Source organism: Myxocyprinus asiaticus, chromosome 43, assembly GCF_019703515.2.
Source record: "Myxocyprinus asiaticus isolate MX2 ecotype Aquarium Trade chromosome 43, UBuf_Myxa_2, whole genome shotgun sequence".
NCBI classification, from domain to species: Eukaryota; Metazoa; Chordata; class Actinopteri; order Cypriniformes; family Catostomidae; genus Myxocyprinus; species Myxocyprinus asiaticus.
This window is the reverse complement of record NC_059386.1, coordinates 1,388,844-1,415,592: the sequence shown is the minus strand read 5'-3', so window position 1 is coordinate 1,415,592 and position 26,749 is coordinate 1,388,844. Positions and strand designations below refer to the sequence as shown.

At 42.0% G+C, this 26,749-nt stretch overlaps 2 protein-coding genes across 5 annotated transcripts in view; one reads left to right on the top strand and one right to left on the bottom strand.

Annotated features, from left to right (window-relative positions):
• LOC127433385 (uncharacterized) overlaps positions 1-26,749 on the bottom strand; it is a 257,954-nt gene that overhangs the window by 39,432 nt on the left and 191,773 nt on the right. The gene's annotated exons all lie outside the window — the stretch shown is intronic.
• Positions 8,241-14,540, top strand: LOC127433384 (uncharacterized). 4 transcript variants are annotated; one of them, XM_051685248.1, is made up of 4 exons: positions 8,241-8,591; positions 9,322-10,283; positions 10,555-10,660; positions 12,468-14,540. In XM_051685248.1, exon 4 carries the CDS (start codon positions 12,653-12,655, stop codon positions 13,388-13,390), a length of 738 nt encoding a protein of 245 aa, XP_051541208.1. In that variant the 5' UTR covers positions 8,241-8,591; positions 9,322-10,283; positions 10,555-10,660; positions 12,468-12,652; the 3' UTR covers positions 13,391-14,540. The 4 variants fall into 4 exon arrangements, with proteins under 4 accessions (XP_051541208.1, XP_051541207.1, XP_051541206.1 ...); XM_051685247.1 differs by having other exon boundaries at positions 8,241-8,925; XM_051685246.1 differs by having other exon boundaries at positions 8,241-8,925; positions 9,319-10,283.

Sequence of the window (26,749 nt, the reverse complement as noted above, 5' to 3'; positions counted from 1 at the left end):
ATGTTCACATAAACAATTGTGAGCATGATAAGAAGGTTGCATTTTATTCTAAAATGACATTTTTACTCCATTGATGGTTAGGTTGTGGTTTGGAGATAGAGTAAATCAAATTTGCATTCCTGTTGACTGTGTTACTTCATCAACCACTAAAAATATGATTTGCTTTTGGTGCCCCTTTGTGGACAATTTACCTGGAAACTGGAGCTCACACTTGCCCGTTGCCCGTACACCTTCTGCTTCGGCCACTGGGGGCAGTGATTCAAATTTTAGTAAGCACTGACCACTGAGCACTGTGTTCCAATTCGCCTACAGTACATATACTATGCCCTTAAATTGTGTACTCTTTTTGTGATTGAAATGTGTCTACTTTTTAGTGTGCATAAAAAAAGCCTGCAAGTATTGGGACATACTATCACGTCATAAAATTGTGTCTTGAAACCAAAGAGCCCTCAGTTTCATTGTTATGTGCATCCTGTCACTGTACACCGACCTGTCAATCATCCTGTTACAGTTATCATGACATGCAGGTTCCTAATTTATTATATTTTTACTATAATTTATTCATTATTTTTCACTTGCGATACCCTACAATGCTTCCTACCATATTGGAGAAGAAACAGCGCATCGGTGAGGATTTGTCACGTGGTGTTTCATGTGGAGAGCCACATAGGTTTTGATGTAATGATGACTGTAGAATTGTGCAGTTAAAACAAACCAAACAAACCATCTCTTTTCCTTTCATTATTTCTATACAATATGTGATGTTCACAATGTATTGCAGATGAAATAAATCACAGATAACAGTTATATTTTATGTTAAAGATGTGATCTTATGATTCATCATCAATTAAAGTAAAAATATAGGATTATCTACTTAATTTGAATGTTATACAAAGTCGGAAAGACAGAACACTTAAATGACTTTGTGCTGGATCACATTTTATTTTTATTTTTTTCCTTTGGCAGCATCACATACTGTTTACACCATTACAACAGTCCATTTAAATATAATCTGACCTCTGTTATATTTCACTGATATAATAAATGAAAAAATACAGTAAAATGAGAACAGAAAATTGTGTTCATTTGATTCATGTTCTGTTTGTGAAAATCAAGTTTTTAATCAATAAAAGAGAAAGTGTTCACAGATCAGCAAATAGTAGACCATCCGGAGAATTTTAGGACATTCATTTCAGCATGATTTGGGACACCCTAATTCTAATATCGGTACTATTTAGGGCATATAGGGTGCGGATTAGGCCGCAGGGAGTGTTTTGCTCAAGAACTGTCAACCTACTTTCACCACATTCACAATGTGATCAGTCTGGACGGGTAGTGCAGTTTTGTCACTTTTGGATGTGTGAAGTTTTGTGAATATTTGCTTGGCTGAAAATTTATTAAACACAATATACAACACAATATAGTACATTTCTCAACTTATTGTGCATCCATCCATAGCCTTTGTCAAATTTGCATAAACTGTGTCATGTAAAGAAAGGGATACAGAACAAAGATCCACCCTATTTCATTAAAGTCACTCACTTGTAGATTTCTGACCACTGTAAAATCATACAGGTTATACAACATGAAGGCTTTTTCTTCAGAAGGAAGGAAAATGACCTGCAAATGATATGCTAAGACTTCATGCAAATTATAAGCTTGTATAATTACACTGGCTGCCAAAAGTTATAGGAATAATGTACAGATTTTGCTCTTATGGTAAGAAATTGGTACTTTTATTCACCAAAGTGGCATTCAACTGATCACAATGTATAATTAGGATATTAATAATGTGAAAAATTACTCTTACAATACGAAAAAATAAATGTTCAGAAATTCTACTTCAAAGAGTTCTCATCAAAAAATCCTCCACGTGCAGCAATGACAGCTTTGCTGATCCTTGGCATTCTAGCTGTCAGTTTGTCCAGATACTCAGGTGATATTTCACCCCACACTTCCTGTAGCACTTGCCATAGATGTGGCTGTCTTGTCGGGCACTTCTCACGCACCTTACAGACTAGCTGATCCCACAAAAGCTCAATAGGGTTAAGATCTGTAACACTCTTTTCCAATTATCTGTCTGTGTTTCTTTGCCCACTCTAACCTTTTCTTTTTGTTTTTCTGTTTCAAAAGTGGCTTTTTCTTTGCAATTCTTCCCATAAGGCCTGCACCCCTGAGTCTTCTCTTTACTGTTGTACATGAAACTGGTGTTGAGCGGGTAGAATTCAATGAAGCTGTCAGCTGAGGACATGTGAGGCGTCTATTTCTCAAACTAGAGACTCTGATGTACTTATCCTCTTGTTTAGTTGTACATCTGTCCTTCCACATCTCTTTCTGTCCTTGTTAGAGCCAGTTGTCCTTTGTCTTTGAAGACTGTAGTGTACACCTTTGTATGAAATCTTCAGTTTTTTGGCAATTTCAAGAATTGTATAGCCTTCATTCCTCAAAACAATGATTGACTGATGAGTTTCTAGAGAAAGCTGTTTCTTTTTTGCCGTTTTTGACCTAATATTGACCTTAAGACATGCCAGTCTATTGCATACTGTGGCAACTCAAAAACAAAGACAATGTTAAGCTTCATTTAACGAACCAAATAGCTTTCAGCTGTGTTTGATATAATGGCAAGTGATTTTCTAGTACCAAATTAGCAATTTAGCATGATTACTCAAGGATAAAGTGTTGAAGTGATGGCTGCTGTCTAGATTTGATCAAAAATAATTTTTGTCAAATAGTGATGGTGTTGTTTTTTACATCAGTAATGTCCTAACTATACTTTGTGATCAGTTGAATGCCAACTGGTGAATTAACCCTCTGGGGTTAATCTGCTGGATTTTTTCCTCATAAAAGCGGAAACAACTTAAAATACTCCATCATTTTTGGACATACAGATAAGTGTAAGACATCATTAGAGACTATAAAGAGTCTACTTTTATTTGTGTACACTCACAATAAAAACAAAACCTTGTGCTTTTGTAAAATAAAGAAAATAAACAGGGTGCGCTTTCAGCCGTCTCTGTTTCCACGAGCATCTTTCTGAAACACGTCACAAAAATTAACTGAAACTCCACGAATCCTTATATCACAGCTGTAAATACCTATAAAACTGAGATCTGGGAATCCCAAAATGATGATCCAAATTCTCAAAAGATCTCAACACTCCACTCTCATACAGGTCGCCGAGTGTAGCAACCCCCCTCACAATCCACTCTGACCAACAGAAAGGGGACTTGTTGATACATAATTTTGGGTTAAGCCATGTGCTCAAGGCAACATTTAAATAAATGTCTGAATTCAATACTCTTGTCCAAATCATGTGCAAATGTGAGATAACGGAGTGTAACTTAACTTCTCCTGTTAGTTTGATAGAAATGCTTTGCAATGGCGAAATAGGGGCAAGAACTTCCTGTTCAATAGAAAACCAGGGAGGGGCTCTTTCAGGAGGAAGCGACCAGTGAGCCAGATGCCTGAGACTGAACGCATAATAATAAAACAAAATCTTAGGTAGGCCTAGCCCACCTTTGTCAATCGGCCTATGTAATTTGTTGAAATGTAGTCTGGGACGTTTACCATTCCAAATGAAGGACTTCGCTATGTTATCAAATTGCTTGAAATAAGAGAGGGGGACATCTACAGGGAGAGATTGTAGCAGGTAGTTGAATTTTGGAATACAGTTCATTTTAATAACATTAACCTTCCCAATCATCGATAAATGTAATCAAGCCCATCTGTCCACATTGCTCGAAAATCTTTTAATTAAAAGGTCAAAATTAACTCTAACTAAATCAGACAAAATACTTAATGCCCTGTTTGGGCCACTGGAAGGCTCCCAGCTGGAAGGCTGTTACCGGGCAGTACGCTGTCAGAGCCAAAGCTTCGGATTTAGACCAATTGACTTTATATCCTGAGAGCTTGGAAAAGGACTTAATAATTCTGTGGAGGCAAGGCATAGATCTAGAAGGATCGGAAACGAATAATAAAATATCATCTGCATAAAGCAAAAGCTTATGTGCCATACCTCCCACCACCACCCCTGGAAAATCATCCTCCTTTCTTATCGCGGTTGCTAATGGTTTCAGGGCAAGACAGAACAATAATGGGGAAAGAGGGCAACCCTGCCGAGTGCCCCTATCCAGAGTAAAATAATCTGAAATTAATCAATTTGTTTGTACCGCTTCTACAGGGTGTCTATAAAGTAACTTAATCCATCCAAAAAAAGTACTATTGAACCCATTAATTTCCAAAATCTTAAAAAGATAATCCCATTCTACCATATCAAACGCCTTTTCTGCGTCAAGTGAGATGGCAGCGACCGGACACTGATCATTCACTACTGACCACATGATATTAATGAAATGCCTAATGTTATCAGAAGAGCTATGGCCCCGAATAAACCCCACCTGATCTATATGTATAAGAGATGTCATAACTTTACTTAATCAGTTAGCCAAAATTTTTGACAACATTTTTACATCTAGCTAGATCAGGGAAATTGGATGGTAACTTTTACACTCGCTTGGATCTTTGTTCTTTTTAAGAATCAGATTGATCCGGGCTTGCGTCATGGTTGGCAGAAGCTTTCCGTTCTTTAATGATTCTGTATAAACTTCTAACTAAAGTGGAGCCAATTCTGTAGCATAGGATCTCAAAAATTCAGCAGCAAAACCATCTGGCCCCGGAGCCTTGCCTGTAGGTAGGGCTTTAATTACCTTATCAATCTCCTCCAAGGTTATCTCAGAATCAAGAGAGTTTTTTTGCTCAGTCATCAATTTAGGAAGTTCTAATGGTTCCAAAAAGTTTCTAATATCCTCATCAGTAGACGAAGACGTGGAACTATAGAGATCAAGATAGAATTCTTTAAAAGCATTATTAATATCAATGGCCGAGGTAAAAATTCACCTCCAGCAGATTTCACTGAGGGAATGGTAGAAAAAGACTCTCTCTGTTTTATATATCTAGCCAAAAGCTTCCCTGCTTTGTCCCCCGACTCAAAGTATGACTTTCTTGCCCTGAATAACCAAAACTCCACTTTCCGTGACAAAATAGTGTTATATCTGTATTTCAATTGAGTCAATTCTCTGAGGCCATCAGACGACATTCGGCGCTTCAGCTCTGCCTCTGCACTTTTAATATTCCCTTCCAATTCCACTAGTTCTCGTGCTTTGGATTTTTTGATGAATGAGGCATACTGTATGATCCAACCCCTAAGAACAGCCTTAAGTGCCTCCCAAGCCACACCCACAGAGGATACTGAGGACCAGTTGGTCTCCATATAGACATTGATTTCAGTCTTTATCATTTGTTGGAAATCAGGATTTTGCAAAAGGGATACATTAAAGCGCCAACTATATGATTTCTTTTTCTCTGTATATGGCAACACCTTTAAACTCACCAGAGCATGATCTGAGACTAAGATATTTCCAATTGAGCAATCAACAACAGATGAAATGAGGGATTTGGATATTAAAAAAAAAAACTATTCTAGAATAAATCTTATGGACTGATGAAAAAAATGTATAGTCCCTACCAGATGGGTTCAAAAGTCTCCAAATATCTGTAAGACCAAGATTTTTACACATCTTATGAAGCGTCATTGTTGCTCTAGGGACGCAAAAAGAAACAAAAAATGGCGCCCAGCTTCCTCAGACAATCGAGTCACTGCACAGCGAGTCAGTCCACTAATATAAGAAACCTCAAATGGCTTATTCACTCCAATGTATTTATGAAGGAGAGTGCCTGTTTTGGACATGTAAATACTTTGCGACCATCCTTCGTTTCTATTCTCAGTTTGGCCGGAAACATCAGTGCAAAAGCGATCTTCTGTTGATGTAAAAGTTTCTTACATTCCTTGAAACGATCATGTTTTTCTCTTGTCAAATTCGCAAAGTCCGGGAATAAGAAAATATTGTGATTCTTCCAAGAAAGCTTTCCTTTGCTCATCACCTCGCGTAGCATGAGATCTTTATCGGATGATCTCAGAAATTTAGCCAGAAGTGATCGGTACCTGTCTCCCTCAGCAGATCTGCGAGCCGGGACTCTGTGAGCTCGCTCGATTTCCAGTTTATAGCCTGTTATGTCGAGCAGACTCGGGAAGAGCTCGTCCAGGAATTTCACCATATCTCTGCCCTCTTCACGCTCAGGAATTCCAACAATTCGAATATTGTTCCTTCGGTTCATATTTTCAAGATATTCCAGTTTTTCCAAAATGCGTTCCAAGTCTGTTTTGGACACGGGTGGATTAGCGGATAATTCCCTTTCCGAAGACTCCAGATAACTGATTTGTTTCTCAACTTCTGTCACTCCTGTGACCAACTCTTGTTTCCATCGCCGTAATTGTTCGATGTATTACAGTGAGATCCTCCAAGTCAGCAACAACCTTCGTCAGCATCACCGAGATGTTGGACAGTTGACGCTGGATTCCATCTCCCGACGTGCCATCCAAATCAAGTCCCAGGCTCGCAGTCATGTCAGAGGCCTCAGTTTGAACACGTAAGAGTCTTTTAATGTCTCCAGAATCTGCGGATTTAGACTTATTTGCCATGTTTACCTCAGAGAGCAAATATGTAACTTGGTGTATCGAATCTCACTGGATTATAACATCATTTAGATAAATAATAATTTAAAAACTCGTGATTCACACGTCTGCTTCTCACATGGCTCATTGTGCCCTTATCTTTCAAGAGTTTATTGTAAAATACAGAGCAGTCCAGTCCAAAATTAAGATGTACGAAAAGCATTACCTTCATCACTGTTCCACTGAGTTGAGATTTATCCAGTGTCCATGCTGCGTTCATTAACGAGAACACACGCTCAGATGCAGATGTCCCAGGCAGGCTTAAAACAAACTCCACAACCCTGGCTAAGATTCTGAAGTTGATGGTCTCTTGCTCTCCAGCTCACGAAAAACCAATAAAACTAAGATCCTTTCACTGTGTGTTGAGAGTAAAAGTTTGATTTGACTCGTTCTGTGTAATGTGTGTTCAAAGACGTTATCCACACAATCCATTTGTCATTGAACAATGTCTATTTTAATATCCTTTCTGTTCTTTACAGTCATTTGTTGATAAAAAACAACAAAAAAGAAACATTTCATTCTAATAAAGAAGCCGTGCATCTTCATTCTCGTTAACATGCGCTCATCCACCAAAACAAAACACTGAACAGCCGGTAGTCTTAAAGTGACACTGTTTTAGCACTTGGTCTCCATATTAATGTAAATTATGCATATAAACAATAAACATGTACATATACACTGTCTACAAAAATGACCAAATTATGAAAATAATTATAAAATTGTTTGTACCAAGTTAAAAGGCCTGTTTAATTAACAGCATTAGTCTGTTCTAATTGCGAATTTCATGGCTTAAATGGCCTGGTTTTGGTTTTGTTGTTGTTGATGAATAAACATCATATCCAGCAACTTTCTCTTTTCATTTTGTACATCAGGAATATTACAATATTAATGATAGAGTTTTTAATGATAGAGTAGATTTTTAGCCCTTAGTACACATCTTTGGTTTTGTGTCAATAGAGGGGTATTTGAACCTTACTGATGGTGCTGTGGGGGTATTACAGCCAATTTTACTTCAAAACACCTTTTAAGTGTGTTGTGTTACTTTTATTGTAACTCTGTGAAATGCTTATCATGTTCAAAGCACATGTGGAGAGACCCAGCTCATGACAAAATAACATGACACCTGTTTTTCAGCTCAAACACACAGGAAGATGCAGAGCCTGATCTCAATACATTCAAGTGATATTTAAAGAACAATGTCAAGTTCAAAAGCACTCAACCATAAATTAGTAATAAAAAAATAACTGAATATATAAAGGATAAATAAAAATTAAAATACAACTGCCATTTAAGGCACTGAGTGCTGCACATACCTGCACAAAACATACAGTAAAAACATACAATTTACCTAATTTATGCATTGATGGTATACTACACTGTAAAAAATGTCTGTAAATCTAACGGTAAAAGACTGTAAAAATGCTACAGTAAAAAAACATTAATTGGTTAACAGGTTAAAATATATGGTAAAAAATGCTAATATACTTAACAATACATGAAAATGACCTTTTTAGATGTAAAAATTATGATTGTACCATATAATGAACGGTAAACATTTACTGTACTGTAATGTTTAATGTGTGTGTTCATGTATTTCATGTCTTTTATTTTGAAAAGTTTAGTTCCTGTTTCATGTCATGTATCCCTAGTCATGTGATGTCCTGTTTTCTCTCCATGTTCATGTGTCTTGTTTTCGTTGGTTCATTGTTTGATTATCTTGTTTAGAGTTATGTTTGTTCATTGGTTATGTTCTCCCATGTCCATGTATTTAAGCCCTCATGTTTTCCATTGTCCTTTGTCAAGTATTGTAGATATTTGGTAACATTGTGTCATGTCAAATTTATGTTAATTCAAGGTTATAGTCAAGTTCATGTTTCTGCTTATGTTTCATGTTTATAGTTAGGGTTATTTGGCTATCACTTTTGTTTAATAAATTGCACTTGGGTTCTTCATTCCATCGTCATCGTCTTCATCATTGTCAGCACCAGCAGCATTGTTACAAGTACATGTACTTTATACGGTAAGTTATTGTTAAAATTACAGTTTAAAAAAAAAAAAAAAAATACACGGGTGTTCCCAGAATTCCCTGCGTGACCCATCACATTACATTATATTTTATGAGAATAGTTATGTTTCTTCTTATTTTTAATATCACTTATCTACACTGGTGTTCTGTGTTATATTTGATGTAGTTTAGTTAATGTTTATTGCATTATTTTAATTTGACATGTTAACCTGATGGTGTTTTGTGTTTGTGTGAGTGACACTGTGCATACATCTTTATTGGTCATTGCTCCTGAGAGACCACTATTGATGAACTTCATGTCGTCATGTGCCTTTCAGTAATTACTACAGTGAGTAACACATCATAAAGTGAAAAGCAGATTTTTACAGTTTCAGAAGGTTAAAGTATTAAGTTTATATAATTTAATAATATAAATGGTAAGGGTTACATCCCGTAAAGCCTGAAGATTGGTTACCGTATTTTTTTACGGTGAATTTCTGGCAACCACAGCTGTCAGTTGTTTTTTTTTTTTTTTTTTTTTTTTTTTTTTTTTAACTGTAAATTTAACAGGATTTTCTTAACAGTTTACTAATAAAGCTAAGTAAATAGTACTTAATACAAGATATTTTCATAATCCTGCTCATCTTTACAGAGTTCAATTCATGTCTTCTGTCCTCACAGGTTTAACATAACCTATAACAAGAAGTATTGTAAGATTATTTGCTTTTTGTCTTGTTCACAGCAGCAGATCATCTGGATATAGAAACTGTCTGTTCACATCATGCTCCATCATTTAAAAGCATTCATTACTGTGAAGCTATGTTTTTCAGTTACTGTTTATGTATAGGAGTTTCAGATAAAAGCCTGTTTGTGTGTATATTTGAGAAAATATAGCATTCATTGAACGACTGAAACGTGGTATTTTAATGGAAAATAATGATTGGAATATACTACAATAATTTTAACAGTGTTGACCTGACATTATTTCATTACACATCCATCCTGTCATATTACCATAAATTCTCCTGAATGTACATAACATTTGTTATCTTTCAAAATCACTATCACAACTTACTAAGCTAAAACATTCGAGACACTCTAAAACCGTTTGCGACTATAAAAAGTTATTTTCTCCATAACAGACGTTATGAGGAAGTTTTCGTGTCACTTTATTTATTAGATCCTACATGCCTGCATTAAATTCTTTGCCTGTAAATTCACAGTACTGATGCTGGTAGTCAGTCTACACACATGTTCAGATGCAATACAGCACACAGGCAGCACATCTGTCAAATGAAATATATTCACAGAACCTGATTATTCCAAAACTATGAAAACTGTATGTGCCATTTCACAAGTTAAGTATTTCTAACACTGTCCTCATTCAATTCGATTCTGTTTTCAATTCGATTTAACACATTAATTTAGTGCGATTTAATTATAACAAATAACGCGTTTAAAAAAAAGTGTTCCTAGAATATCGTATGGATTTTTCTACCATATGAGCCGCAAGTGGGGGAGAGATATTCCAGTGTTCATTACGTATGTGAGACGGTTTTAGAGGTGACATCAGCAAGCAAAATCAGACTTTTTCAAGCTTGAAGTACATTGTTTTTACGAGCCACATGAATAGGTGTCAGCGCCCCTCAACAAACCTCAAGCAGCACAGCCACAGAATGAGACCCGCTCACTGAGGAAGCACAACAGGTGAGCGAAACTAAAAATGCAGCATTTATAATGCTGAATAACAGAGAGATGCTTCAAACATATCCGTCTGAGGCATGCACATGTAAATAGAGCGACAGTTAAAAATAGCGCAGACAGAAAGCAAAAAAGTGTACTGTGTGAACTAGCCTGCTTAGCATTGCTTATTCCTCTACACTCATAGTTTTATTTTACAGCCTGCTTCTGTTTTCTTTTTTCCGCTTGTCTAAATCTTGCATTCCGACTGTGTGCATTCATTTTCTGTGTTTTACAGAGGTCTCAAACCTCTTCTGATCAGGAACAACATCGAACCACATTGATTTCAAACCCTCGCCGCTCAAAAACAACAATAACAACAACAACAACAACAAACAATTATGGTAAGTTATGGCATCCGCTCATATTATTGCTTCCTGCATTGCATGCCACATGTTTACTATAGCTTCTTTCGTCAGCAGTGAGGGATTTACATGTGATAAATGTAAGGAATTAGTCAGGCTGATGAAGGCTAATGAGTTAGAGACACACATCCGAATGCTAGTGGAGGTCAGTGAGAAAGAGAAGCTGGTAGATACTTTTTCGGATGCGGGTAGAACAGCAAGCAACACAAACTTTGGTTACGCTCTAGAGTCCCCGCAGCAGGACATATGGGTGATGTCTCGGCGGCATACTCGCTCAGCAAAGCGACACCACTCTCCCGTTCCTGTTAGGATTTTTAGTCAATTCTCCCCACTCAGTGATGCACCCACTGAGAATCAAATTGAAAGCACCCTTGTTATAGGAGATTCTATTGTACGGAACATGGAAATATAGACTCCAGCCACAATTGTTAAATGCATTAGATCAAATTTACCAGTGCTGGCTAATGCTAAATGTAGATTTTCTAAAATTTTTGTTCATATCGGCACTAATGATGTCCGGCTTCGCCAGTTGGAGATCACTAAATATAATCTTTTTTTTTTTTTCTCCCCAATTTGGCATGTCCAATTCCCAATGCGCTATAGGTCCTCATGGTGGCGTAGTAACTCAGTTTCAGTTGCTTCCACATCTGAGACCATCAATCCATGCATCTTATCACGTGGCTTGTTGAGCGTGTTACTGCGGAGACCTAACGCGGGTGGAGGCTTATTTGCCAACAAAAGCGTTCATCAGCCAATTAACAAAGGACAATACATCAATGTGAATTTATGCAGTTAATCCAGGCTGAACTTCAAAGACATTAGTCATTAATCTTACAGTTCATACAAAATTTTGTATAAACACTGACCCTTAACACTTAGTTTACTAATTTTAAACCATGACCTGCACAGCACAGAAACAACTAATGTTGGCATTATATTCATGCTGGTTAGCCAGAGGGGAACTGGCCCCTACAGTGATCCTGGTTTCTCCCAAGATTATTTTTCTCCATTAATCAACATTTAATGGAGTTTTTTGTTCCTTGCCACAGTAGCCTTCGGCTTGCTTACTGGGGTTCTAAATACAATTATGATTTAATTGTTTATTTTTTATACACAATTTACAATCATATTTAATCAAACTACACAATGATGACTCTAAGACTTATAGATATTACAGTTTCATTTTCTTCTAAATCATGATTTTCTTTAAAGCTGCTTTGAAACGATGTGTGTTGTGAAAAGCGCTATACAAATAAAAATAACTTGACTTGATATGTGGACCGTTATGCAGTCAAGACTTGAAACTACTTCATAGCTGTGTGTTTACTGAAAAATAATTGCACAACTTAGAACATCTGTCAACCAATCAAAATCAAGCATTCAACAGCCCCGTGGTAAATATATATATATATATATATATATATATATATATATATATATATATATATGTGAGTACTGTGCAAAAGTTTTAGGCAGTTATGAAAAATGTTATATAGTGTCACAAACTCCCTTGTGTTTGTACCATCACCTTCCCATTATGTTTTGACCATTAGACTACACTTCCCATGATGCACCTGTTTGTGTGTGTGTGTGTGTGTCCCCCTCATGTTTTCCTTAGTCTTTGTTGGTTCTTGTTAGTTTGCTTGTTAGTGTATATTGTTGTTTTACCCAGCAATCTGCTGTTATGTTTGTTTTCCCGTTAGCTCCAGTGATTTAGTTTCATCTTAGTTCCTTAATAAATAGTTTTTGCAATTGGATCCACACTCTCTCATCTTGTCCTTCCCAGTTTCGTCACAGAAGAACCGACCAAAAAATATGGATCCAGCAGAACAACTCGGGCCATTCACTTAAGGGTCATCTTCCTTGGAGGCTTATTGTGTAAGGTTCTGGAGTTTGGCCTGTCAGGTGAGCTGAGAGGAGAGAATCCTAAGGGCGACGTTCTGGCTAGGACTGAATGCTTCGGTGAGGGAGATGGTCCCTTTGGACTGTGACAGCCTGCCCCTTGGTGACTTCATTACTAACATCGTAATGGCTGGTCTTCTGCTATCTACTCCAGCGGCCAACCCTCTTGCAGTGGATTCCTGCACTTGTAGTGCTCCTTGCTCCAAGCCTTCCACGGTCTCACCCTCCAGGCCTCCCACAGCCAACGAGCCCATGCCTGCCATGGCCAACGAGCCAGCGTTGCAAGCCTCGTCCGTCCCAGAGCCAGCTCCAGCCCTAGAGGAATTTTCGGGGTGGGGGGGGCACTATGGTTCCAGTGGCCTCCGAGCTCCCATCAGCGGAGACCACTTTCTCCCCAGCCTCGTTGGCCCTGGAGCCTTCCTTCATCGAGCCTCCCATGGCTCCACCTTCCGAGTCTCCCACAGCTGTGCTTACGGCCGTCCGGAAGAGGAGAAGGACTCCTACTCCCCAGACACTGCCAGTGCTCATGACCACGGAGGTCGTTCCCCTATCACTGCCCATGATCACGACCATGGAGGTCAGTCCCCAGTCACTGCCAGTGCTCTCAACCATGGAGGTCGTTCCCCCATCATTACCAGTGCCCATGAACATGGAAGCCATTTTCCAGTCGCTGCTAGCGTCCCTGACCATGGTGACTCTGCCCTCATAGTCTTCCACGGCTCCGCCCGCTCCTCCAGAGACGCCTCCTCCAGCGGCTCCACACACTCCTCCAGAGACTCCTCCAGCGGTTTCGTCCGCTCTCCCTGAGACTCCTCCAGGGACTCCTCCCACTCTATTCAGGATTCAAATCCCTGCTCTTCCCGCAGCTCCGCCCACTCCACCTCCAGACCCTCCTCCTGGAACTCAATTCCCTGCTCCTCCTGACCCAGTCCCGGCCCTGTGGCCGCCTCCTAGGCTTCTGATTGTCCGCCAACTCCTCCTTGGCCTCAGAATCATCCTCCAGATCCTTCCTGGTCTGCTTGGCCCTGCCTCCCTTCCCATCCATCTTTGGGTGTCAGGAGCCACCCATTAAAGGGGGGGGTTCTGTCACAAACTCCCTTGTGTTTGTACCATCACCTTCCCATTATGTTTTGGCTATTACACTACACTTCCCATGATGCACCTGTCTGATCACTCATCTGTTCCCCATCTTTGTTCCCAGGTGTTCATTGTTTTGTCGTTACCCATGTGTGTATATATAGCCCTCGTGTTTCCCTTAGTCTTTGTCAGTTCGCTTGTTTGTATTTGTTATTTTAACCAGCAATCTGCTGTTATGTTTTCCCGTTTGCTCCAGTGATTTAGTTTCACCTTAGTTCCTTAATAAATAGTATCTGCAATTGGACCCACACTCTCTCGTCTTGTCCTTCCCAGTTTTGTCACAGTGAGGACGTTTTCAAAAATAATGCCATGAATAATTTTATTTATCAATTAACTTCATAGTGCGGTAAACAACAACAAAAAAATCAATATTTGGAGTGAACAAGCATTGCTCCACGCATCTTAATCGCTTTCTCTTCATGTAATCCCAGCCTGACTCAATGAGTGCTTTTGTGAATTGAGCAGGTGGATCTGTTACATGCATTTGTGGATTTGCTGTGTGCATTTGTGTGATGTTTTGATCACTGCTTTACTCAATATTAAGGCCCCCATAAAACACAGTTTTGTATTTGGTATGAAGTATGTTTAAAGTGGGCTCTTATTGACTGATCCAGTCACAGAGGAGATGCATTTGTTTATAGAATACTTTGTTATGCAGTGCCAAAAGTGATTCAAATAACAGGAAATGGTGCACTCTTTTCTGAAGTGGTTATTATATTGAATAAGCATTCTTCATTTGTTACCCCAAAATGCATCTTGATGTCTCAAAAGCATTTGCATTAGTTACAATTTTTTTTTTTTTTTTTTTGCCCTATAACTATTGCCCTAAATATTCAATAAAAAGATGATTATTAATTTTTGTTTACATATGGAAAATACACTTTGTGAAGAGGAAAAACAAATTTTTCTTTTATGGGGTGCCTTTAGGCCCATTGTACCCTACCATTTGAAAAAAACATTATGGTTACCCATAAGTCAAGTTATAAAGTGTATGAGGCAGCCTGGGTTATATGAGAACTTTTCAGTAAATGAGGGCATTCCACTTTGGAAATTAAACTGCAGTTTTGAGGACGATGTTAATTTGAGAGACAGATTGTCTTAAAATACAGAAATAGGTCATTGAGTGATTCATCATCAGGACTCATTACTTGTTACAGGTTACTTGCTACTCAACTGATTACAGTGATAATACATTTTCATGATCCTCCTAATCTTACATACACTTCTGTTGACTTGACGCTTAAATTTCTCTCATGATATAATGATGCGCTCACACTGAAAGTTCACTGAAAGACATTCATTAAAACACCTTAACCTTTAGTTCCCTTTCGAGTCAGTTCACTTGACATTGCTGTAAGCACTATGGGGATTTCTTCTTAGACGACCTTGTTGAAACCCTTATACAATTACGGCAATCCTCCGATTAGCAATGGCACTTGTGCCCCATCAATTTGCAAACATTTAAATGCCGCGTGTTTCCCCCGTCAATGCTCAAGGTTTATGTAGCGACTATCTCAGCATACCACACGCTGGAGGCTGGCTTCTTGATAGGCAAACATGATGTAGTCATAAAGTTCCTTAGGGAAGTGAGGCTTTTGAACCCCCTTCACCCTGCTATGGTGCCTACTTGGAACATAAATCTGGTTCTTTTTTTTTTCTTTTTTTCTCCCCTTTTCTCCCCAATTTGGCATGCCCAATTCCCACTGCTTACTAGGTCCTTGTGGTGGCGCAGTTACTCACCTCAATCTGGGTGGCAGAGGACAAGTCTCAGTTGCCTCTGCTTCTGAGATAGTCAATCCGCACATCTTATCATGTGGCTCGCTGTGCATGACACCGCAGAGACTCACAGCATGTGGAGGCTCATGCTATTCTCCGCGATCCACGCAAAACTTACCACGTGCTCCACTGAGAGCGAGAACCACTCATCGCGACCACAAGGAGGTTAACCCATGTGACTCTACCCTCCCTAGCAACCGGGCCAATTTGGTTGCTTAGGAGACCTGGCTGGAGTCACTCAGCACACCCTGGATTTGAACTCATGACTCCAGAGGTGGTAGTCAGCGTCAATACTCACTGAGCTACCCAGGCCCCCTTAAATCTGGTTCTTAAGGCACTCACAAACTACCCGTTCGAGCCATTGGAATCTGTTGAACTGCAGGTGCTTTCCTTAAAGACCGCACTCCTATTGGCTTTGGCCTCATTTAAACGGTTGGGTGACATGCAGGTGCTGTCAACTGACAGCTCATGCCTGGAGTTTGGTCCAGATCTGTCAAAAGCCACAATTAAACCTAGAAAAGGCTACATGCCTCAGGTTTTATCAATGCCCTTCAGGGCTCAGGTGATTCGTTTACAAGCCTTCTTTCCCCCACCATTTAATTCAGATGAAGAGCAATCTATGCATATGTTATGACCGATGAGGGCATTGCATACATATGTCGAGCGCACCTGTCAGTTTAGGCTGTCGGATCAGCTGTTTATTTGTTATGATGGATGCACAAAAGTAATGCCCGTATCCAAACAAAGGCTCTCTCATTGGATCATTGATGCGATCGCCCTCACTTGTGAATCACAGGGCGTGAATTTCTCTATTGGTGTCAAAGCTCATTCAACCAGAGGCATGGCCTTTTCATGGGTGTAGACAAATGGTGTGTCCTTACAGGACATATGTTTGGCAGAAGGATGGTCCTCACAAAAAACATTCACAAGGTTTTATAACCTGGACATGGCACCCATCTATTTATAAGTTCTCTCTGTAGAGTGCTTCTTACATTCAGTGTGTGAGCCCAAGCCCTTATTACAGGTGGGCTACCGACTATAATCAACACAGCCACCTATTTATATGCTGTTGAACTGCCCCTATAAAATTCATAAGCACTCCCATAAAGAAATAAAAACTACTTTTCCAAACATGTTGTGAAAGGGTTAATTAACCATACTGTGTATATCTACAGTATATGGTTCATATAGATTTCCAGACTACATTAATATCTATCTGGCATCTGCCACATGGGACTATTCATATACACTTAGATATGTTTTATAAGTCAGCGGCCTGTGGCCTGTGACTCTTTATGAATATCTCTATTTAGTGTTATAACTCTGGGAGTGTTATGTCACATAGTACGCCGTGATGAGGGGCTGACCGTGTGTCCTCACGGCTTGGCCCTGCCCTCCTCCTCGTCACATTGATCTTAAAAGCTTTCATAAAATCAACAGTAGCAAGGCTGGCATAGTCCTAATAAAAATTACTAGTTTAAGGTTACGCTCAGTAAGTGCTTCAACTTTAAAATAATGAACTTATTGCTCCTTATTCAAATCTTTGGCAGAACAAATCATGAACATGAATCATGAACAAATCATAAGTTATCATAACACTGCTACAGAACATGTAGTAATTAATCCTTTTCAGAAATTTTGTATTGAAATATTTGCATTAGGCTACATCACATTCTTATCTCACAATTCACAATAACTCACTTGATGAGCTCACCTAAACTAATGAGATGGGTGAGCCTATTTCTCACAACACACTGTTTATTCTTGGAGTGATGGATGACAGGCAGACTCTAAGATCATTCTCCACATGCAAATGAGCCCTTAGTACTTAGTCTTCATTTCAGCCAAAATGGAGAATGATGACTCACAGAGGTAAGTGGTAGTAAAGGGGAGCAATATTCTCATGGCTTCGGCAGTGAGTTCAGGATACTCATGTGAAAGGGAGGGCCAAACGTCTGCATGAGGCGCCTGTTGGAATCGGGCCTTCAATGGACTATCGCAGGATAAGTCTAACAGCTCATCTTCTGCCTTACAAGTAAGGCCACTTGTTGTTGCAGCTGGGGCAAAGGGATCCCACACCCAGTCCCAGGCATCTGTGTTCACATCTGAAAAGTATATGCTGAAGTGCAGTGAGGTGAGAGGTGGCTACCTTTCTCACTATAGTCACAGACAGGTTGTTTGTGTGGAGAAACTCAGTCAGTTGGGGGAACATGTCTGTTACTCCGTCTTGTATCCTTCTTCTCCATAGCTCTGTTTTCTTCATGAATGCGGTAATTCTGTTGCTGACTTCCAGGATAGATGCATAGCCTCCATGGATAGAGAGGTTTAGGCTGTTGAGCAAGTTAAGTACATCAGAAAGATATGCCAATTTGGCTACACACTCCAGTTCGGAAAAAAACTCTGTGATGTTTGTCCATGCTCATAAATTCTGACATCTCACTGTGTAGTTCAAACACATGCTGCAAAACATTACCACAAGAGCTATCGTACTTATGTGTGATATAGCAGTGTGTCATGCCCAGCATCCATCTTGCTACAAAGTTGTCCAAACAAACGTGACTGCAATGCCATTGACTTCACAAAATTAACTACAGTGATAGCTGTGTTCAAAACAGAGAGAAGGTCTGGTTCCATGCCTTTTGATGCAAGCACCTGCCAATACAGTAGCCATAATCTTTGGGTTTACAGCCTTTATCCGCGCAATAACCCCACTCTTTCGGCCTGTCATCAGCGCCGCACCATCCGTACAAACGGTCACACATCTTTCCCAGCTCAGTCCTGCTTCAGTCATGAAAGCATCCGGAGTCTAAATATTTCCTCACACATTGTCCTGCCAGGCACCTCCTTGCAGAACAGAAAGTCCTCCAAAATCTTCCCTTTCCATGGATAGTGGCCCAAAAAAAAAAATCAACTGAGCCGCACTGGCAATGTCTGTTGATTTGTCCAAATGAGTAGCTAATTGCTTACAGGAACGCAATCTATCCAGTAGCTGTGACTGAATGTCAGCAGAGAGTTCTTCAATTCTCCTCCTCATGGTGTCATTTGAGAGAGGTATAGCTTTCAGTTTATTAGTTGCCTCTGTACCAAACATAACTTCACACATTTCAACCGCCGCTAGAAGTATGAGTTCTTGTGCAATTGTGTGTGGATTCTTACTTTTAGCAATCCGTTGAGCCACTAAATAAGAAGCCTTCTGTGCTTTCTCTGAAGTTGTGGCCAGGGTCACCATCCATTTTTTCTGGTGGATGTATTCCTCGCTCTTTCAACGGAAAAATTGATTTGTTTTGCCCTTACATTCTGAGTGCTTTGTAATCAGATACTGCTTTAGCTTGGCGGGTTTCATGGCTTTGTTTGCTAGCACCTGAAGACACATGATGCATTTTGGTCTCCTGTCGCTGATCTCAATAAAACCAAACTCAATATAATTGTCACTATATTTTCTCAATTTAGCTTGTTTGGGCTTAGCATCACTTGATGATGTGGATTTACACAAATATTTCTCCATGCTCGCCAGTTAGCTAGGTAATAAGCCAAGGTAAGCAGCAGCAGGAACAGTTACTTGCGCCCTGAGTGAAGAGAGGTTTTTTTTTCTGAGTGAAATGAGTGATTCATGACAGATTGACATGATGGGTCACAATCATATCAGAGTTTCTATTGGCCCAAAGCTATCGTGGGTGGGAGTAATGGACACAATATACTTGTTTTATTGGCGCAAATGGTCCCCATCTGTAAATATGCACTTTTTTTGGGGGGGGGGGGATTTTTCCCTTTTTCTCCCAATTTGAAATTCCCAATGCGCTCTAAATCCTCGTGGTCGCATAGTGATTCGCTTCAGTCCGGGTGGCGGAGGACGAATCCCAGGTGCCTCCACGTCTGAGACAGTCAACCCGCGCATCTTATTACGTGGCTTGTTGAGCGCGTTGCCACGGAGACATAGCGCGTGTGGAGGCTTCACACCATCCACCGCGGCAACCACGCTCAATTCACCACGCGCCCCACTGAGAACAAACCACATTATAGCGACCACGAGGAGGTTACCCCATGTGACTCTACCCTCCCTAGCAACCGGGCCAATTTGGTTGCTTAGGAGACCTGGCTGGAGTCACTCAGCACTCCCTGGGATTCGAACTAGCAAACTAGCGAACTCCAGGGGTGGTAGCCAGCGTATTTTACCACTGAGCTACCCAGGCCCCCCTAAATATGCACTTTTTAATAATACAGCACAATTTTATAATTTATAGCCAATTATTTCACGGACCCCCTAGCTATGGGTCGCGGACCTCCAGTGGTCCGGGGACCCCACTTTGAGAACCACTGGTCTAAGAAGCACTCCACAAAATGCTTACAGCAATGTAGAGTGAACTGAATTGAAAGGGAACCGCTGTTACATGTTGTGGTCATGGGGGCATGGGGGCATGGTTGTGTGTCTGTCTGTGGGAGAGAGAGAGCGGTAAGGCTCGTCACCTGGGTTGTAATTATCTCTAACACCTGTCTCTTGTTATAGTGATGGCGGAGGGAGACTTAGAGAGAGCCCTGAGATCACGAACTTGACGCTTGCTGAGTGTATTCTTTATCTGAGTGTTTAAAAAGTTTATTTTGTTATCTGAGTGTATGAATCTATGTGAATAGACTGCATTAAGTCACCCTAGAACCTGAGGCAGAAAAATAAAAGTCTTGCCTGCACTGCTTCATTGCCTCCTGACTCCTCCATTGCCCAAGATAAACAAACTTGTTACACTGGTGCCAAAACCCGAGACTTTGGAGGACAACGCCATTATGGAGTCTTCACTGCTGGGAGAAGTTATCAAATCCCTTGCCAGCATCCAGCAAACCCAGCATCAAGCCCTCATGGAGTTATGCCTGGAGCAGGAACAGCGGTTCCAACTCCTGCTCCAGGACTAAATGGAGGACCAGCAAGTGTTCCGGAACCTAATCGACCGAGAGGGGGCTGGCGCTATGACCCCACCCCCGGAGGCCACTTCCCCTGTGACCCTCATGAAGTTGGGGCCAAACGACGATCCAGAGGCCTACCTCGACTTGTTTGAAAAAAACGCTGAGGTGTGAAAGTGGCAACCCAACAACTTCCCGCCACCAGCCTCCTCAATTACCAACCTGCAGTGGGACAGTTGTAGACCAGAGAAAAACTGCCAGTGGTTCTGATCCCTGAGGTTCGGGAGACATGGCCGCCCGTGATGCCTGCCAGAAATGGTTGCTGGCTGAGGGGACCCGCGGCGCTGCAGACATCGTCGATCTACTGGTACTGGAGCAGTTCGTCACCCAGCTTCCTCGTGGTATGGCCGAGTGGGTCCAGTGCCACTGCCCAGTGTCGCTGGAAGAGGCAGTCCAGCTGGCAGAGGACTACATGGCGCCATTTCCAGGAGGCAGCGAAGCAGTCACTTTTTCTCTCTATTTTCTCTCTCTCTCTCTCTCTCTCTCCTGCATCTCAAACCTCCCCACCCTTCCCCTTCCCATCCTGTTCCGGCTCCCCGGAGGTGGGGAGGAACCCCACCCAAACCCCTTCCCCGAACTAAGGGGTCCTTCCCCATGTGTCTCACTTCTATCTCTCTTCGCTCTCCTTCCCAGGTTGGCGGGACCGCCCCCACGAGTGAGGTTGGGAGGCCTGGGCTGGTCTGCTGGGGCTGCGGAGAAGCCAGGCACTTCCAGGATCAGTGCTCGGCGATGGAGGTGGTGACACTGGTCCATATCCCTGACATTCCGCAGGCCACTCCCGATTGGGCAGGGGCATATCGTGTGCCGGTAGGTCTAAAAGGGGATACATACCACGCATTGGTGGATTTAGGCTGTTCTCAAACCTCCATTCACCAATGCTTGGTGCAAGATGGGGCATCGGGCATGGATAAACGTGTGAGGGTGCGGGGTGTGCACGGGGATATTCACAGGTATCCAGTGGTTACCATTGAGATACTATTCAGGGGGAAAAAGTTTAGAGTTGAGGCCGCGGTTAATTCCAGCCTCACCCATCCACTGATTTTGGGAACGAATCGGCCTGGTTTTAAGAATCTATTAAAGGGAAATATGTGTGGATGGGTCCTGTAAAATGTTGTCTCGGTGTGTGACGTGCGATGCTATGGCTAGAGAGGCAGTGCCAGGGCCATCTACGTCTGCTCCACATCATGATGCAGGGGAGAGAGTTCCCATCCTCAGGGGATTCCCTGAGGAGGATTTCCCTCTAAAGCAGTCACGTGACGAGTCTCAAGCACGCGTTTGACCAAGTGAGTAATCGATGGTCAACAGCTCTGGCCTGACATCATACTCACATACCCGTATTTTTCTAATATCAAAGATAGGTTATATCGAGTGATGCAGGACACTCAAATGAAAAAAAATACAACCCAATTGTTAGTGCCAAAGAGCCATCAGGAAACCCTCTTCCAGGCGGCTCACCATAATCCAATGGCTGGCCATCTAGGGCATGAGAAAACACTCAACTGAATAATGGCCCTTTTTTTTGGCCGGGCATTCACGGGGATGTTCGCAAGTGGTGTACCGTGAATGTCAGTTGGTGAATCCACCAGCCACCCCAAAAGTGCAATTGCGCCCTCTACCACTAATCGAGGTCCCCTTCGAAAGAATTGCCATGGACCTTGTCCGGCCATTAGAACGGACCGCACGCAGGAATCGCTTTGTATTAGTTCTGATGGACTATGCAATGCGATATCTGGAAGCAGTGCCCCTGTGCAACATCTCAGCATGTAGTGTTGCGGAGGCACTCTTCAGAATAATCTCCCGAGTAGGGATTCCAAAAGAAATCCTCACTGATCAAGGCACTACCTTTATGTCACGAACACTATGCGAACTATACGAATTGTTGGGTATTAAATCAAATCCAACAGTGTTGGTGGAATGATTTAATAAAACCTTAAAAAACATGATTCGTAAGTTTGTACACGAGGACGCTAGAAATTGGGATAAGTGGCTCGATCCCCTGTTATTTGCAGTGCGAGAGGTCCCGCAAGCCTCCACAGAGTTTTCCCATTCGAGCTAATGTATGGGTGCCGACCGTGCAGCATGCTCGACATCATATGGGAAGCTTGGGAGGAGGGACCTTTAAACAGTAAAAATGAAATTGAGTATGTTCTTGAATCCACACTTTGGGTCGATTAACACAGGAGAATTTGCTTCAAGCTCAGGAACGTCAAAGCCGTCTGTATGACAGGGGCACTTGACTACAGGAATTCGAACCTCATGTTACTGCCCACCTCAAGCTCTAAATTACTTGCCAAGTGGCAAGGGCCTTTTGAGGTCACACGGCGAGTCAGAGATCTCGACAATGAGGATAAGCGAACAGATAGGGGCGGGGCATGTCAGGTTTACCATCTCAACCACCTAAAATCATGGACGGAGGCAGTCCCTGTGGCCTCCACTGCCCAAGAGAACATAACTTGTTACACATGTGTAACCAGAGATGTTTCACGTAGTTTCCAAGTCAGTGACAAAACCTGAAGATGTCAGTACAGCAGTATACTGCAGTGGGCAGATGGATGGATTGTATACTTAACGTTCATAACATCTATCTTCATGTTATTATCTCTGTTTGGACATAGTGGCATATATAACATGTCCATGGACTTTTTTTAAATAAAGATTTTAGTTTAAGAGACTGTATATCTTGTGTTTTGTAATTGGTTACTATTCATCATTTTTACCACCCTTTGTGTTGTGATAAATAAATTTTTAAAAGTACAAACATTCTATATACTTCAATTAATGAGGCCATATAAGCTGCCTGCATGCATAACAATAATTATACAGGTCAATGATTTGATGCTCATTTTTAATTTTTTGACCAGATCTATTAACTTATTCAAAAATGCATTAAAATGGCAATCTAAACAAAACTATGACTTGAATACACCTCTTTTATGATGAACATGTTTTTATATTTTTTTTGGGGGGGGGGGAGGCTTAAAGTAAATATGGTGTAACTGTTCTGAGACAGTAACAAAAATCAAAGTATAATTAAAAGCTCAAATTCTTGACAAAAGAAATGCTGGCATGAGTAATGCAGAATAATTTTTTATTAATTTCTTTTTAAAAAATAAGCAGTGAAACAATTGTTTTAAAATATGATTAATATTTGAAAACTTTTGTCCATTAAATCAAAAATGTGTTGTAACCAACATGTAGGTAGCCACTTAGTTTTTTTTTGTTTTTTTGGTCAAAAGAAACAACATTTTAGACCTTCATGACTGTGTGTGAAGTTTTAAAAAAGAAAGTCTGATATTTTGATATTGTTATGGAAAGAGGTCATGTGGTTGTGGCAGCGGGGGCGTGGTCAAGCATCTCTCCGGAGAGAGAAAGCGGTAAGGGCGCTTACACCTGAGCTAAATTATGTCTAACACCTGTCTCTAATTTCAGTGAGCACGGGGAGAGCGGCATAAATAGAGCGACACAACACTCAGTCGAGAGAGAGACTGGATACGACAGAGCCGAGCCAGAGCAAGGATTTTCTAATAGTGAGAGTTTATTTGTGGAAGCAGTGTGTGTTAGTGTTTAGTTAGTGCATAAAGGTAAACTGTAAAGTGGTGTCGAGGAAGAGGGGAAATAAAGCCTCACCTGAAGAAGGAAAACTGCTTCTCGCGTCATCTTTTACACTGGTGCCGAAACCCGGGATTGAAGTTTGGGTCTAAGATGGATGGAGGTCGTCCCGTAGAGTCCTCCCAGTTGGCGGAGATCCTCCAAGCCCTCGCCAGCCTACATCAGAACCACCAACAAATGCTGCTTGAGCTCCGACAAGATCAAGACCGCTGGTTTGTCGAGCACATGCATGCTCAAGCCGAGGACCGGCAGGCAATCCAGAGCCTCCTCAGCCAGGGGGCATCCTCAGCCGCGACCCCGGACACACCCACGCCATTACCCCCGCCAGCAATACAGAAAATGGGGGTTACGGACGACCCCGAGGCCTTCCTGGATTTGTTTGAGCGGACCGCCGAAATCTGGGGCTGGCCGCTCGGCCAATGGGCAGCCCGGTTGATCCCACTATTGTCCGGGGAAGCCCAGCTCGTGGCTCAACAACTGCCAGCGTCGAGCCTCCTGGCCTACGGAGATCTAAAAAAAACCATCGTGCAATGGGTTGGTCGCACTCCGGAGGAAAGTCGTCAACTCTTCCGGAGCTTGAAGTTGGAAAGCTCCGACCGCCCGTTTGCCTTTGCCCAGCGGCTCCGTGACGCCTGCCGAAGATGGCTGCTAGCGGGGGATCGCGACGTCCAGGGAATTATCGACCAGGTGGTACTGGAACAGTTCACAGTTCGACTGCCAAAAGGGATGGCGGAGTGGGTCCAGTGCCACCGCCCGGCGTCGTTGGAGGAAGCTATCCGACTTGCGGAGGACCACATGGCGGCGATCCTGAGGGCGGAAGATCCCTCCTACGTTTTCTCTCCTCCCTCTGTCTCTTCCCCCTCCTCTCTCTCTCTCTCGTCTGCTCTCTCTCCAGGTCCCGTTCCTGCCCCACGCAGACGAGGAGGAACTCAGCCCTGAGACCAGTTCCCCGGGTGTGGGAGGCGACACCTTCCCCTACTCCAATGCCCCGCCACTCTCCCCCTCAGGGGGGGTGCCCGCCGACGCAAGTGCGGGCGTAGCGCCTGGGCTGGCCTGCTGGAGGTGCGGAGACCCGAGCCACTTCCGAGATCAGTGCCCTCTAATGGAGCTGGGGACGGTGGTGCGGGTCTCTGACCTCCCACAGGCTGCCCCCGACCGGGCCAGAGCGTAACGGATACCGGTAAGTGTCAAGGGGGGTACTCACCAAGCATTGGTGGATACCGGGTGTAATCAAACCACTATCCACCAATGCCTGGTTCAACCCGAGGCATTGGTCACATCCAAAACGGTGAAGGTGAAGTGTGTACACGGGGATATTCACAAGTATCCGGTGGTGACCCTGACAATTAAATTTTGGGGGAAAAAGCATAGAGTGGAGGCTGCGGTTAGTTCCCGCCTCACCCATCCGCTGATTTTGGGGACTGATTGGCCTGATTTTAGAGTTTTATTAAAGGGAATTTGTGTGGATGGGTCCTGTGTGAAAATAGGGAGATGTGTGATGTGCGATGCTCTGGCAGGGGAGGCGGAGCCGGGGCCATCCTCGAAGCTCCACGTCATGATGATGAGAGAGGGGGAGAGGCTGCAGCCCCTCCCCTTCTCAGGGAATTCCCTGACGGGGATTTCCCTTTGGAGCAGTCGCGAGACGAAACCCTCAAACACGCCTTTGACCAAGTGAGAGTCATCGATGGTCAACGACTCCAGCCTGACATCGCACTTTCATACCCCTATTTTGCAATTATAATCAAATCAAATCAAATCAAATCACTTTATTGTCACACAGCCATATACACAAGTGCAATGGTGTGTGAAATTCTTGGGTGCAGTTCCGATCAACATAGCAGTCGTGACAGTGATGAGACATATACCACTTACAATAACATCAAATTAACACAGCACGATTTAAACATCTGTTACACACATAATTACACTCAACAATATACAAATAATAACATACACTGTACAATGTACAATATGCTGTTTTTTTTTTTACTATATAGATACACATTATTCAATAAAAATAAAAAATAAACATATATATATATAAAAAATATATATATATATATATATATATATATATATATATATATATATATATATATATAGAATGTACAGTATTGTACTGTATTGACATTCAGGCTGTCGGTTGATAGTCAGTTGTTAAGAGAGAACATAATATAATAATAATAATATAATTTATAATAGTCTGGTGTGAGATATAAGAGTAAGGGTAATAAAGTGCAGTGCTGATGTATTTTGATCGTGGGAGATCAAGAGTTCAGAAGTCTGATTGCTTGGGGGAAGAAGCTATCATGGAGTCGGCTGGTGCGGGTCCTGATGCTGCAATACCGCCTACCTGATGGTAGCAGTGAGAACAGCCCATGGCTCAGGTGGCTGGAGTCTCTGATGATCCTCCGAGCTTTTTTCACACACCGCCTTGTATATATTTCCTGGAGGGAGGGAAGCTCCCCTCCGATGATGTGTCTGGCAGTTCGCACCACCCTTTGCAGTGCTTTGCGGTTGTGGGCTGTGCTATTGCTGTACCAGGCAGAGATACAGCCAGTCAGGATGCTCTCCACAGTGCAGGTGTAGAACCGTGTGAGGATGTGGCGGTTCATTCCAAACTTCCTCAGCCGTCTCAGGAAGAAGAGGCGCTGATGAGCCTTCTTCACAACGACTTCAGTGTGGACGGACCAT